The sequence below is a fragment of the Bos javanicus genome, chromosome 9 (assembly GCF_032452875.1).
Source record: "Bos javanicus breed banteng chromosome 9, ARS-OSU_banteng_1.0, whole genome shotgun sequence".
NCBI lineage: Eukaryota > Metazoa > Chordata > Mammalia > Artiodactyla > Bovidae > Bos > Bos javanicus.
In genome coordinates, this window is record NC_083876.1 from 3,010,496 (window position 1) to 3,026,847 (window position 16,352).

The window sequence follows — 16,352 nt, forward strand, 5'->3', positions numbered from 1 at the left end:
GGTAACGATAACCCTGTATGCGAGACAGCAAAAGAGACACAGATGTATAGAATAGTCTTTTGGACTCTGTAGGAGAGGGCAAGGGTGGGATGGTTTGGAAGAATGGCATGTATATTATCATATGTGAAACGAATCGCCTGTCCAGGTTCGATGCATGAGACAAGGTGCTCAGGGCTGGCGCACTGGGATGACCCAGAGGGATGGGATGGGGAGGGATGTAGGAGGGGTTTCAGGATGGGGAACACATGTACACCTGTGGCGGATTCATGTCAATGTATGACAAAGCCAGTATAATATTGTAAAGTAATTAGCCTCTAAAAAAAAAAAAAAAGAAAGAAAGAAAGAGTTAAAGAGGCAAGGCGAAGCTACTACACAAATGTACCTTACCTGCCTTGCTGCTTCATGTAGGAACCAATGTACCTGACCAAAGATTTTATGGGTTCAGAGAGATAGTGCCTTTAGTGCAGCTGTGAGTGACAAAGAAGTAGGCACCAGTTACCCTTTAACGATTTTCACCTTCAGATCCTTTCAAAAAAAGAGATGAAACAGTAAATAACCTTTCACAAACTTGAATTCACATTGAATTATTAAAGGCAGTTGTCACAATACTTGATAAAATCAATTTGGCAATACCTAACGTAAAATAAGCTGCTACATTTGTAGAATATTGGATTTCAAATAGACCTAAAATAGAATAAGGCCTAATCCTCTCTCATCTAAAAAATGGATAAAAAATATAACAGAAAAATACACATTTTCCAGGCCACACTGTCTTTCAAAATGATCAAATGCCAAACAATTTTCAAATTAAGAGTATAAAAATAATGTAATGATGAACATAATATATTTTGCACAAAAATATTTATTATTTATATATGGTAGTTGTATATGGAAACACTTCAAAATAAATTTAAAAAATTCTTAAAATATTTACACTAGAAAATAATCAACACCTCATCCTAGTCTCCTCATCAGAAGGAAGAAAGGGAATTTGTGTGTATGCTTGTATTCATAGGTGTAGACATATATAAACACTTTCATGTATACACATATATGATACAGTTATTTCATTTTCTGATGTTAAATATCATATCCATGATAGAATACACAATGAAATTACAAAAAAAAAAAACAAACAAAAACAAAAGAATGTTCCATGTATTCAAGAGGAAACAATAAAATCAGATACACATATAATTCAGGTTTAGAAATATACAAACACTGTACAATATCTGTTTACCAGTTATATTCATCTTTTCCTAGGAACACTTCAACACATTTATCACAATATCGATGATAAATGTATAAACAGAGAATTATGGGATAAGAGTTTTGGAAACTGTTAAGAAAAAGAAAACTCAAGTGGAAATTCTAGAATTATAGGGAGAAAGGAGTTAATTTAGTCCAGCTGAGTACTTGTCATCTTTCATTACTGAGTAGAATATATCCAGGTAATGAAAGAATGTAGGGGGATGGGGGCTGATAGAATCTTCTTGTACCTATAACTAAATCTCTTGGTAAGGAGACAATAATATTTCTTAGGGAGAGTATTTATACACAAAATCCTCTGACTAATAGCCCTCTTGTACAATTATTTTTGGTTGGAAACCTATGATTTGTGAGGCAAGACTTGTAGCAAAATACTATCTAAGCTATGTGACTTACAACTGAATTACTAAACAGAGCATATTCACAAGCTGAAATCACCCTGCTGGGTGCACATGTCATTTAGAGATCTCACCTATCACTCTGGAGAAAAAAGGAAAAAGTGAGGAAGTCATGCAGAATTTTTACGGTTGTTTTAAGTAGGTCAAGCATTTGTTCCCCTTTTACTTGTGGCCCTCATGTAATTCAAAATGTCTCTCTTCACCTGGAAAGCATTCCAGTTGGTATAATAAATTATATGTTGACACAAATTTTTAAGTCATTACTATCACTGGCAACATGGTGACATCAAAATGTGAAGCAGAAATAAGACTGTTTCTCACAGCCACACCAAAAAAAGAAAGGAAAAAAAGGAGAGAAGAAAAGAAAAGAGAGCAAGAGGAGTTGGAGTGAGAAAGAAAAGCAAGTAGGAAGAGAGAAAGAAAAATCTGAAAAGAAGATGTTTTGTTTATTTGTTTCTAAATGATAACAGCTTTTGAAAGACAACTCTGATCAATTTCAAAAGTTCATCCACGGTCTTTTTGATGTTTAGTTATTTAGCTACTGTGGCATATGTTAAAGAATATTTGTTTATCTAATCTCTTAGCCATTTCATCAATATGCTGAAAATATCTGAGTTCAAGATTGTGCTCTTTTTTCACTATGTAATATACTATCGGTTAGTGTCCTGTTCATATTTCTTAGTATGTGTACTTGGGCTTTGTCCATTTTCTTCACAATTAAGTAAACTGAGAGGAATGGACTGGGAATTTGGGCTTGGCAGATACAACAATTACATTCAGAATAGGTAAACAGCAAGGTCCTACTATACAAGGAACGATGTCCAATCTCCTGTGATAAATCATAATGGAAAAGAATGTTTAAAAATGTATGTGTTGAAAGAAAGGTTACATAGAATGTTGGGTGTTGAAAATATGTGGTGGTGGCACTGGTGTGTTTGTATGCAAAACTCAATAAAATTTACTCTTAGAAAAAAAAATTTTTTTTTCAAACTTACCAGTGTTGCTTGATTGCTTATATTCTTAAGATTATAAAAAAGTGTCAGTAAATTAGAATAAAATAATCAGTTGATAGGATTATTAGCACAAGAGGCACAAGAAGGAGAAATAAAAGCAATGAAGTCAATAAAAATCAAATCTTCATTGTGCTGAGTGAAAATAACTTATTATATGATTATGCCAGTCTGGTACAAGGAATTCCTTTATTTTCTGAAGAAATAATAGTATATTTCACACATTATTCAATATTTGAGACAACTCAGCAGTGGCCACAGGACTGGAAAAGGTCAGTTTTCATTCCAATCACAAAGAAAGGCAATGTCAAAGAATGCTCAAAATACCCCACAATTGAACTCATCTCACGCTAGTAAAGTAATGCTTAAAATTCTCCAAGCCAGGCTTCAGCAATATGTGAACCATGAACTTCCTCATGTTCAAGCTGGTTTGAGAAAAGGCAGAGGAACCAGAGATCAAATTGCCAACATCCATTGGATCATGGAAAAAGCAAAAGAGTTTCAGAAAAGCATCTATTTCTGCTTTATTGACAATGCCAATGCCTTTGACTGTGTGGATCACAATAAACTGTGGAAAATTCTGAAAGAGATGGGAATACCAGACCACCTGATCTGCCTCTTGAGAAATTTGTATGCAGGTCAGGAAGCAACAGTTACAACTGGACATGGAACAACAGACTGGTTCCAAATAGGAAAAGGAGTTCGTCAAGGCAGTATATTGTCACCCTGCTTATTTAACTTATATGCAGAGTACATCATGAGAAACGCTGGACTGGAAGAAACACAAGCTAGAATCAAGATTGCCGGGAGAAATATCAATAACGTCAGATATGCAGATGACACCACCCTTATGATAGAAAGTGAAGAGGAACTAAAAATCCTCTTGATGAAAGTGAAAGTGGAGAGTGAAAAAGTTGGCTTAAAGCTCAACATTCAGAAAACGAAGATCATGGCATCCGGTCCCATCACTTCATGGGAAATAGATAGGGAAACAGTGGAAACAGTGTCAGACTTTATTTTTGGGGGCTCCAAAATCACTGCAGATGGTGACTGCAGCCATGAAATTAAAAGACACTTACTCCTTGGAAGCAAAGTTATGATCAACCTAGATAGCACATTCAAAAGCAGAGACATTACTTTGCCAACAAAGGTTCATCTAGTCAAGGCTATGGTTTTTCCTGTGGTCATGTATGGATGTGAGAGTTGGACTGTGAAGAAGGCTGAGCGCCGAAGAATTGATGCTTTTGAACTGTGGTGTTGGAGAAGACTCTAGAGAGTCCCTTGGACTGCAAGGAGATCCAACCAGTCCATTCTGAAAGAGATCAGCCCTGGTATTTCTTTGGAAGAAATGATGCTAAAGCTGAAACTCCAGTACTTTGGCCACCTCATGCAAAGAGTTGACTCATTGGAAAAGACTCTGATGCTGGGAGGGATTGGGGGCAGGAGGAGAAGGGGACGACAGAGAATGAGATGGCTGGATGGCATCACTGACTCGATGGACGTGAGTCTCAGTGAACTCTGGGAGTTGGTGATGGACAGGGAGGCCTGGCTTGCTGCAGTTCATGGGGTCGCAAAGAGTCGGACATGACTCAGCAACTGATCTGATCTGATCTGATATATAAGACCATATTTTTCCTTTATTCCTTATCACTAGAATATATTAAAACTATTTTATCTATTTAAAGTTTATAGTATTATTCAGATTTCATATTTATTATTGAGTCTCTTTTCCAAGTAGTATTTTTCTAGGGATTCATCCATTTAATCTGAGATGTCCAATTTACAAAGTTCTCTAAGTGATCTATCTGATTAAACATTTGGATATAACAGAGGAATTTTATCTCTTCCTCTCAAGGCTTCAAAAAGAAATTAACAAAAATAAATAAGTAAATAATAAAACAAAAGCTAAGGCCAGGAAGAGAAAAATAGTGTAGAAAACCAGTTTTGAAAAACTGAAAAGATAGTGGAGATGTGGTGACTTTATTAACAGAATGAGAAAAGTCAAAATACAAAAGTTTAATTTGAAAATACATTTATGAAAAAAAAAGTCATCTACCTAGAAACCCTTGAGAAACTCAAAGATACCCAAGAATGTGGCATTAAGGTTGTTTCTGGAAACAGAGCATTTAGTCACATGGCTTCTCTCCAAAATCACAAATTTGGATATTATTTTTGACTCTTTGCTCACCTCCCCAGACCCAAAAACAAATAATTTTTAAGATTTATTCTTTGGAGGAAGAGAATCTTTATAAGTCCTCACCACTAAATACAGTTACCTGAAGTTGGCAGAAAGATTCAAAATGAGAAAGGAAGAAAAAACATTTTTCAACTGTCAGAAAACTGACATACTGAATTGAACTGAAGAAAAGTAAAATATATCAAAATATGATAGAATTATAAGAAGCTATTTTTTTAAATAAACAAGAGAATGTCATGAAAATATTTAATTTGGAGGACTTGCCAGGTGTAGCAGCAGCTAAGACTTCATGCTGTTAATACAGGGGGCCAAGATTCAATTCCTTCTTCTTCTTGTTCAGTCACTTGGTCATGTCTGGCTCTTTACAACACAATGGACACCAGGCTTCCTTCTTCTTTGCCATCACCCAGAGCTTGTTCAAACTCATGTCCATTGAGTCAGTGATGTCATCCAACCATCTCATCCTCTGTTGTCCCCTTCTCCTCTTGCCTGCAATCTTTCCCAACATCAGGATCTTTTCTAATGAGCTGGCTCTTCACATCAAATGGCCAAAGTATCAGAGCTTCAACTTCAGCATCATTCCTTTCAATGAATATTCAGGACTGATTTCCTTTAGGATTGACTGGTTTGATCTCCTTACAGCTCAAGGGAATCTTAAGAGTCTTCTCAAACACCACAGTTCAAAAGTATCAACTCTTCAGCACTCAGCCTTCCTTATGGTCCAACTTTCCCATCCATACATGACTACTGGAAAAATCATAGCTTGGACCAGATGGACCTTTGTTGACAAAGCAATTTCTGTGCTTTTTAATATGCTGTCAAGGTTGGTCATAACTTTTCTTGCAAGGAGCAAGTGTCTTTTAATTTCAAGCCTGCAGTCACCACCTGAAGTGATTTTCGAGCCCAGAAAAAATAAAGTCTGTCACTGTTTCCAGTTTTTTTCCTCATCTATCTGATACGAAGTGATGGGCCCAGATGCCATGTTCTTAGTTTTTTCAATGTTAAGGTTTAAGCCAGGTTTTTCACTCTTCACTTTCACCTTCATCAAGGGTATCTTATTTCCTTTTCGCTTTCTCTCATAAGGGTGGTGTCATCTGCATATCTGAGATTATTGATAGTTCTCCCAGAAATCTTGATTCCAGCTTGAGCTTCATCCAGCCTGGCATGTCTCATGATACTCTGCATATCTTAGAGAAAGAGATGGCAACCCATTCCAGTATTCTTGCCTGGGGAATCCCTTGGACAGAGGAGCCTGGCAGACTGCAGTTCATGAGGTTTCCAAGACTCAGACACGACTGAGTGACCAACACACACACATACACTACATATAAGTTAAATAAGCAGGGTGACAATATACAGCCTTGATGCACTCCTTTCCCATTTCAGAATCAGTCTGTTATTTCATGTACAGTTGTAACTGTTGCTTCTTGACCAGCATGCAGGTTTCTCAGGAGGCAGGTTAAGGTGGTTTGGTATCCCCATCTCTTTAAGAATTCTCCACAATCTGTTGTGTTCTACACAGTCAAAGGTTTTATTGTAGTCAGTGAAACAGAAATAGACGTTGTTGTTGTTGTTTTTCCCCCCATGGAATTATCTTGCTTTTTCTATGATCCAATGGATGTTGAAAATTTGATCACTGGTCCATCTGCCATTTCTAAATCCAGCTTGAACATCTGGAAGGTCTCAGTTCATGTACTATTGAAGACCAGCATGGAAGATTTTCAGTATGACCTTGCTAACATGTGAAATGAATGCAATTGTGCGGCAGTTTGACTGGCATTGGCTTTCTTTGGGTTTGGAATGAAAACTGACCTTTCCCAGTCCTGTGGCCACTCATTGGTTTTCCAAATTTGCTTGTATATTGAGTTCAGCATATTAACAGCATCATCTTCTAGGATTTGAAATAGCTCAAATGGAATTCCGTCACTTTCACTGTTTGTTCATAGTGATGCTTCCTAAGGCTAAATTGGCTTAACACTCCAAGACCACTCTAGGTGAGTAATCACAGCCAGACATCTTGGTTCAATTCCTAATCAGGGAAATAGATCCCACATGCAGCAACAAAAGATCCCAAAGGCTACAGTGAAGGTCAGAAAGATCCCACATGCTGCCAGTTAGACCTGGTGCAGCCAAATAAATAAATAAAAATATTAAAAAGAAAATGCATAGTTTAGAACACTGAAAATGGTCCAGAAATTACAAATATAATAAAACAAAACAAAAAATCAACACTAGTTTTGAGACACTTAACTAGGGGAATAGAGGAGAAAACAGGATAAAATAATGGAAAATAAATAGATTGTGAGAAAATGAGAATCAATTTAGGAGATATATATCAAAGTTTTAGACTTAGAGATATAGAAAAATAAAGCAGAGAAGAAAAATTCTTACTTATACTGTACACAGACTACCAAAAAATGTAAATATCTGCTTCTAAATAAGATTATCAAGAGATCTAAACAAAATATGTATAAGAACATAATAAAGGGAATGCAAATTGGTGTGCTTACTATGGAAAAATGTATACAGATTTCACACACAAACACAAAAGAATTACTATGAAATTGAAAGTGTTAGTACCTCATTCTTTCCTACTCTTTTTGACTCCAGAAACTGTAGCCTACAAGTCTCCTCTGTCCATGAAATTCTCCAGGCAAGAATACTGGAGTGGGTTCCCATTCTCGTCTCTAGGGGTATCTTTTCAGCCCAAAGATAGAACCTGGTCTCCCTCATTGTAGGCCGATTCTTATTCTCTGAGCCAGAAGAGAAGCCAACACGACCTAGTAAATCTACATCTGGGCATTTATTCATAGGAAATGAAAACAATAACTCAAAAATGCCTCTGCATCCTCATGTTTGTTGCTGTTTTATTTAGCTCCTAAGTCGTGATTGCATTTTTTGTGACCCTAGACCCTAGACATAGACTGTTGCCTACCAGGCCCCTCTGCTCATGGGATTTCCCAGGTAGGAATACTGGACTGTGTTGTCATTTCCTTCTCCAGAGGATCTCCCTGACCCAGGGATCAAACCTGAGTTACTTGCATTGCAGGTGAATTCTTTATCACAAAGTCTCCTGGGAATCCCAGTCTCATGTTCTGCATTCAAGCTGGTTTTAGAAAAGGCAGAGGAACCAGAGATCAAATTGCTAACATCCGCTGGATCATGGAAAAAGCAAGAGAGCTCCAGAAAAACATCTATTTCTGCTTTATTGACTATGCCAAAGCCTTTGACTGTGTGGATCACAATAAACTGTGGAAAATTCTGAAAGAGATGGGAATACCAGAACACATGATCTGCCTCTTGAGAAATTTGTATGCAGGTCAGGAAGCAACAGTTACAACTGGACATGGAACAACAGACTGGTTCCAAATAGGAAAAGGAGTACGTCAAGGCTGTATATTGTCACCCTGCTTATTTAACTTATATGCAGAGTACATCATGAGAAACGCTGGACTGGAGGAAACACAAGCTGGAATCAAGATTGCTGGGAGAAATATCATTAACCTCAGATATGCAGATGACACCACCCTTATGGCAGAAAGTGAAGAGGAACTAAAAAGCCTCTCGATGAAAGTGAAAGAGGAGAGTGAAAAAGTTGGCTTAAAGATCAACATTCAGAAAGCGAAGATCATGGCGTCTGGTCCCATCACTTCATGGGAAATAGATGGGGAGACAGTGGAAACAGTGTCAGACTTTATTTTTCTGGGCTCCAAAATCACTGCAGATGGTGACTGCAGCCATGAAATTAAAAGACACTTACTCCTTGGAAGGAAAGTTATGACCAACCTAGATAGCATATTCAAAAGCAGAGACATTACATGGTCAACAAAGGTTCGTCTAGTCAAGGCTATGGTTTTTCCAGTAGTCATGTGTGGATGTGAGAGTTGGACTGTGAAGAAGGCTGAGAGCTGAAGAATTGATGCTTTTGAGCTGTGGTGTTGGAGAAGACTCTTGAGAGTCCCTTGGACTGCAAGGAGATCCAACCAGTCCATTCTGAAGGAGATCAGCCCTGGGATTTCTTTGGAAGGAATGATGCTAAAGCTGAAACTGCAGTACCTTGGCCACCTCATGCGAAGAGTTGACTCACTAGAAAAGACTCTGATGCTGGGAGGGATTGGGGGCAGAAGGAGAAGGGGATTACATTGGATGAGATGTCTGGATGGCCTCACTGACTCGATGAACGTGAGTCTGCGTGTACTCCGGGAGTTGGTGATGGACAGGGAGGCTTGGCGTGCTGCGATTCATGGGGTCGCAAAGAATCGGTCATGACTGAGCAACTGAACTGAACTGAACTGAACCTAGGTGGATGAATGCATAAAAAAGGTGTGGAAAATATATATATTTGTCGAGTTGCTCAGTCATGTCCAACGCTTTGTGACACCATGGACCACAGCATGCCAGGCTTTCCTATCCTTCACTATCTCACATAGTTTGCTCAAACACATGCCCTCTAAGTCAGTGATGCCATCTAACCATTTCATTCTCTGTTAGCCCCTCTCCTCCTGCTTTCAATCTTTCCCAGACTCATGGTCTTTTCCTGTGAGTCAGTTCTTTGCATCAGGTGACCAAAGTATTGGAGCTTCAACTTCAGTATCAGTCCTTTTAATGAATATTCAGGGTTGATTTCTTTAGGATTGATGGTTTGATAGCCATGCAGTTCAGGGGACTCTCAAGAGTCTTCTCCAGCACCACAGTTTGAAAACATCGATTCTTCAGTGTTCAGCCTTCTTTATGGTCCAATTCTCACACCCATATATGACTACTGGAAAAACCATAACTCTGATTATGTGGATCTTTGTCGACAGAGTGATGTCTTAGCTTTTTAATATGCTGTCTAGTGTCCTCATAGCTTTACTTCCAAAGAGCAAGTCTCTTTTAATTTAATGACTGCAGTCAGGGTCCACAGTGATTTTGAGCACAAGAAAATAAAGTCTGCCACTATTTCCATTTATTCCCCACCTTTTTACCATAAAGTGATGGGACTGCAGGCCATGATCTTGGTCTTTTCAATGTTGAATTATAATCCAACTTTTTCACTCACCTCTTTTAACTTCATCAAGAGGTTTTTTAAAGTCCTCTTCACTTTCTGCCCTTTGGGTGTTGCCATCAGGATATCTGAGGTAATTGGTATTTGAACATTCAGGACTGATTTCCTTTAGGATGGACTGGTTGGTTCTCCAAGGGACTTTCAGGAGTCTTCTCCAACACCACAGTTCAAAAGCTTCAATTCTTCGGCACTCAGCTTTCTTTATAGTCCAAATCTCATAACCATACATGACTATTGGAAAAACCATAACCTTGACTAGATGGACCTTTGTTGGCAAAATAATGCTCTGCTTTTCAATATGCTGTCTAGGTTGATCATAACTTTTTTTTTTCCAAGGAGTAAGTGTCTTTTTATTTCATGGCTGCAGTCAACATCTGCAGTGATTTTGGAGCCCCAAAAAATCAAGTCTGCCACTGTGTCCACTGTTTCCCCATCTATTTGCCATGAAGTGATGGCACCAGATGCTATAATTTTAGTTTTCTGAATGTTGAGCTTTAAGCCAACATTTTCACTCTCCTCTTTCACTTTCATCAAGAGGCTCTTTGGTTCTTCTTCACTTTCCTCCATAAAGGTGGTGTCATCTGCGTTTCTGAAGTTATTGGTATTTCTCCCAGCAATCTTGATTCCAGCTTATGTTCATCCAGCCCAGCCTTTCTCATGATGCACTCTGCATGTAAGTTAAATAAGCAAGGTGACAATTTACAACCTTGACATACTCCTTTTCCTATTTGGAACCATCTGTTGTTCCATGTCCAGTTCTAACTGTTGCTTCCTGACCTGCATCCAGATTTCTCAAGAGGCAGATCAGGTGGTCTGGTATTCCCATCTCTTGAAGAATTTCCCACAATTTATATATGTTAGGTTGGTATAAATGTAATTTCAGTTTTTGTGTTGTTTATATTCCCATTTGATATTAGAATATATTCTTAGTTAATGTGGTTATTTTATACTTAATTTTAATGTGCATTTCTTATTTTATGACTTACTACTGTTTGTTTTAAATTTATTTTAGACAAGGAATATTATATTAGACATAATGCAAATTCGAGTGATTTTCTTATTTTATTTCAATATCGGTCATAAAGCAATGGGTCATAAACTAGTAACAATAACAACAAGTAATAAAAACAACACATTTGAACCAGCAACTGCTAATGAATGTACAATGCAGTGGTGGTTCAACAAGTTTTACAAAGGAGACAAGAGCCTTGAAAATGAGGAGCATATTGGCTGGCAGCTATCAGAAGTTGACAGTGACCAACTGAAAGCCATCCTTGAAGCTGATCGTCTCACAACTACATGAGAAGTTGCCTAAAACTCAATATAACCATTCTTGTCATTTGGCATTTGAAGCAAACTGGAAAAGTGAAAAAGCTCAATAAGTGTGTGGTTCAGGAGCTACAACAAATAAAAAAAGTCATCATTTTGAAGAGTTGTCTTCTCTTATTCTATGCAACAACCAAGAATCATTTCTCAATTCTATTCTGATGTGTGATGGAAAGTGAATTGTATACAATAACTGGCAACAGCCAGCTCAGTGGATGGACCAAAAAGAAGCTCCTAAGCACTTCCCAAAGTCAAACTTACACCAAAATAGGTCATTGTCACCGTTTGCTGTGGGTCTGATCCGCTACAGCTAGAAATAGTGAAACTGAGAAGTATGCTCAGCAAATCATTGAGATGCACCAAAAACTGCAATGTCTGCAGCTGGCTTTTGTCAACATCATAGGCCCAACTCTTCTCCATGAAAACACCCAACTGCAGGTCACACAATCAATGCTTGTTATTGACTCATTCACCATATTCAACTGACCTCTTGCCACCCAACTATCACTTCTTCAAGCATCTCAAAAGCTTTTTGTGGGGAAAACATTTCCATAGTGCTTCCACAAGAGGAGGCCAAAAATGCTTTCCAAGAGTTCATTGAATCCTTAACCATCGATTTCCGTGCTACAGGAGCAAACATACTTATTTCTTGTTGTCCAAAAGTGTGTTGACTGCAATGATTTCTATTTTTATTAATAAACATATTTGAGCCTAGTTATAATGATTTGAAACTAATGGCCTGAAACCACAATTACTTTTGCACCAATCTAATATATGCTCAGCCATAGAAAATAATGGAATTTTGCCTTTTGGCATGGATAGATCTCAAAGGCATTATGCTAAGTGAAATAAGTCAGAGAAAGACAAATGCAGTATGATCTCATTTACATGTGGAATATTACAAAAATGAAATCATAGATACAGAGAACAAGTTGGTAATTGCCAGAATTGCAGGTTAGGGGTGGATGAAATGGGGTATGGTGGTCAAAAAGTTAAAACTTCCTTTTTAAAAAAATAGGTACCAGGAATGCAATATACAACATGGTGAAAACTGTACTGTACATTTGAAAATTGTTAAAGTAAATCTTGAAAGTGAAAGTGAAGTCACTCAGTTGTATCCAACTCTTTGCGACCCCATGGATGGTAGCCTACAAGGCTCTGCCATCCATGGGATTTTCCAGGCAAGAATACTGGAGTGGGCTGCCATTTCCTTCTCCAGGGGATCTTTCCAATCCAGGGATTGAACCCGGGTCTCCTGCATTGCAGACAGACGCTTTATGTTCTGAGTCACCAAGGAAACCCAAGTAAATCTTAAGAGGGCTCATTACAAGAAAAAAGCATAACTATATGTTGTGATGAATGCTAACTGAACTTTCTGTGCTGATAGTTTAACAATACATACAAACTACAGAACAAACTCATATACTGCTATATTTTAATGATATTTCATTCTTTTTAAAAAGAATATAGTCCTCAAAAGTTTCAATAGTATAAAACTTTAGAACACGGACAAAGAGCATATAAAAGGAATACAAGTGGAATACAAACGATCACAGGCAGTATATTATATACACAGTTCTTCAGTATTGTATGACTTTCTTTCTTCTTCCTATATCATACATCTCATAAATTGTCAAATCAGTATTAAGAGTGTTTCACAGCCATATCTACGTCTGTGTTCACTGTTTTGATCAAAGAGCCAGTGACACCATTGGACCTGTGTTCCTCAGCAGGTAGATGGCACACGTGTGGTGGGAGAGCTATATTAAGCAGGATATATGTTTATAGTACTGATAAATACTGAAGAATTACTCTGCTCAGATATTACAGTGATTTTCTATTTCATCAACAATAAAGAAAATCACCAAGTTGTCAAACACTTAAAATTTTTCCAGACTTACAGGAGAAAAAATATATTATATTAATCAATTGATATAATTCTGTCATTGAGAACTGTTTTGAAAGCATTATTATATGTAATATATGTGAAAAGAAGTAAACTATATTTGGTTTTTAAAACTGAGATATACTTTTTTTTTCATTCTTGAAATAAGGACCTAACATCTTCAATATATATAGAAATAACAGAAGGTAATTAACAAAAACAGGCTTAAAAGTGGAGCGGTATGGTGAGAAAAAATACTTTTGATAAAAACTTCTTTGGAGATTCAAGATCTTTTACTCTCACAATAATTATTGTAAAATTGCAAAAGTAACTAATAATGAGTTTATTATAATTAATGTATTGAAGCATCTTCTATCACAAATATGATCCACTACTTCATGAAGAAAATAAAAGAATTCAAAGTAAATATTGGTTTGGAATATCAATTCACAAATACATCAATCACAATTCATTTAGAACAGTTCACTAGCATATATTACATGTTGTAAATGTATATGTTTAATGTAACTAACCAAACAATAAGGATCACAAGCTTTAAAAAGAAAGATATTCAAAGTGAACTTATCTTTCTTTTTTTGCTATGATTTCATCTTTTCCTAACCATGATTCAAATTATCTTATTTCATTTCACAACTCATTATCCACTCTGTCAGTATCTCCTTTTTTCAAATCTAATAATACATATAATGAACATAGATGATGACATTAAAAAGAAACAGTGCGTGTCAGCTCTTTCTCAAGTTGTGCACCATATACCAATTGTCCTTGAAGGGGCTTCTTCTAATTAATTGCCATCCTTTCTTTGTAGAGCAATCACATTGGCAAGAATTGATTGGGCATGTAAGATGGTTCATTTAGTTGGTAGAAAAACCTCTTATTTAAAATAATCTTATAGTCAGTAAAATTAATGCACCCCATGCAAATTTACCGGTTTGATTTTTAATGTTCCTTTTCAATGATATTTTATAAGAAAATAAGATCTTAACAACAACCAGAAAAAAAAAAAAGGAATTACATAAAATGTGTAATTGTGTTTACATATTTTTAAAAAAAAGCTTATCCTAAATTCTGTTTTACTTTCAAAACTTTACTGAGAATAATTACATTGTCTGTACTGATATTTAAAATAATTTGAGTGGTTCTTCTCAAGTATTTTTTTGACTATTGAGTTTTATCACTCTAGCTTCTTTCACTTGGACAGCCCAGGACATTAAGTACTCACACTTGGAGGTCATATAATTCTTATTTTGTGATAATTAGCTATGTTTCATAAGTTCAGAACTTAGATTCACGAAGCAGTAAAGACTAAATATGATTTCATTACTTCTATGATAATTTCTCAAAGCTTATTTACCCAAGAACAATTTTGACTTCATATTGCCCTGTGTCCTAGGAAATATACATCATACCACTCTCACTCATAAAATAACTACATTTGTTCAGAGATGAGTTATTCACTAGTAATTATATTTCCTATTACTCCCCTTGTTTTTCTTAAAATCTGTATTTGTTATTTTATTTTTGTGTGTTCTCTTTACCCATTTTTAGTTTTTAAATAATTTCAATGTTTAAAATTAAGTGATTGTTCCACAGCTTTCTTATCCATTCATCTGCTGATGGGCATCTAGGTTGCTTCCATGTCCTGGCTATTATAAACAGTGCTGCGATGAACATTGGGGTACACGTGTCTCTTTCCCTTCTGGTTTCCTCAGTGTGTATGCCTAGCAGTGGGATTGCTGTGGGAAGATTTGGGAGAATGGCACTGAAACATGTAAAATATCGTATGAAACGAGATGCCAGTCCAGGTTCGATGCACGATACTGGATGCTTGGGGCTAGTGCACTGGGATGACCCAGAGGGATGGTATGGGGAGGGAGGAGGGAGGAGGGTTCAGGATGGGGAATACATGTATACCTGTGGTGGATTCATTTTGATATTTGGCAAAACTAATACAATTATGTAAAGTTTAAAAATAAAATAAAATTTTAAAAAAATAAGTGATTGTTCATATTGCATTATTTGTACTTTGATAGAAAGGAAAATCAAGTATAAAAACATTTCAGATTTTGAAGTTCATGAACTGACTTGGCCTGGTAATAGTAGGGTATGTTTCTCATCCTGTATATAAGATATATTTTATGGAGACTTAAAGATCTAGGTACTCTTAACTGCTGCAAAATTCCAGTTTGACTCCTTCATAGTGAAAGTCTAGGAGGATATTTTTAAAATATGTTGGATGCTTATGTTATGTGACCAAAATTTGAAGACCACTGAAAATTTAAAAATCCCTGAACCAACTCTTGAGAGTCCCTTGGACTGCAAGGAGAGCCAACCAGTCCATTCTAAAGGAGATCAGTCCTGGATGTTCTTTGGAAGGAATGATGTTAAAGGTGAAACTCCAGTACTTTGGCCACCTCATGCGAAGAGTTGACTCATTGGAAAAGACTCTGATGCTGGGAGGGATTGGGGGCAGGAAGAGAAGGGGACGGCAGAGGATGAGATGGCTGGATGGCATCACCGACTCAATGGACATGAGTGTGAGTGAACTCCAGGAGTTGGTGATGGACAGGGAGGCCTGGCGTGCTGCAATTCATGGGGTCGCAAAGACTCAGACATGACTGAGCGACTGAAATGAACTGAACTGAACAGTCCTGAGACCAGATATTTCAGATAACTTCTCCAGCCTCATATGTTATTCTTACTTGTTTAGTTTGATTGTGATTCACATTATACTTGTGAATGATAGGTATTTATAACAGAGATGATTGGATGGCATTCCCAACACGATAGACATGAGTTTGAGTAGGCTCGGGGAGTTGATGGTGGACAGGGAAGCCTGGTGTGCTGCAGCCCACGAGGTCACAAAGAGTCAGACATGACTGAGCGACTGAACTGAACTGAACTGATACCAGAGCCTCTGAAGTTCCTTTTTGCTGTATGATAATATAATTAACAAGTCTTTGCTCTTTTCCATCACTTCTGATTTTGAGTGTGATTTGCTTAATTAACCACTAACTGTTTTTCTCATGAGGTGTTGTTAACTCTCCAGCACACCATCTTATGAGAATGTTGAAATAAATTACCATGTCTTCTGTTTAAAAGGTTGATCTGTTAATTAACATTAGCACTGTTTTAATGTAATGGTACTCATGTAAGTGCAGCTGTTGGAGATTGAATAAAATTAATCATTGCTGGAGTG

At 37.0% G+C, this 16,352-nt stretch overlaps 1 protein-coding gene across 1 annotated transcript in view; it reads right to left on the bottom strand.

Moving 5' to 3' along the window:
* Positions 1-502: 502 nt before the first annotated feature.
* The window catches only part of EYS (eyes shut homolog), a 280,871-nt gene continuing 265,021 nt past the window's right edge, over positions 503-16,352 (bottom strand). Inside the window, 1 exon segment of the mRNA XM_061428706.1 lies at positions 503-525. Coding sequence (XP_061284690.1) covers positions 503-525 — 23 coding nt within the window.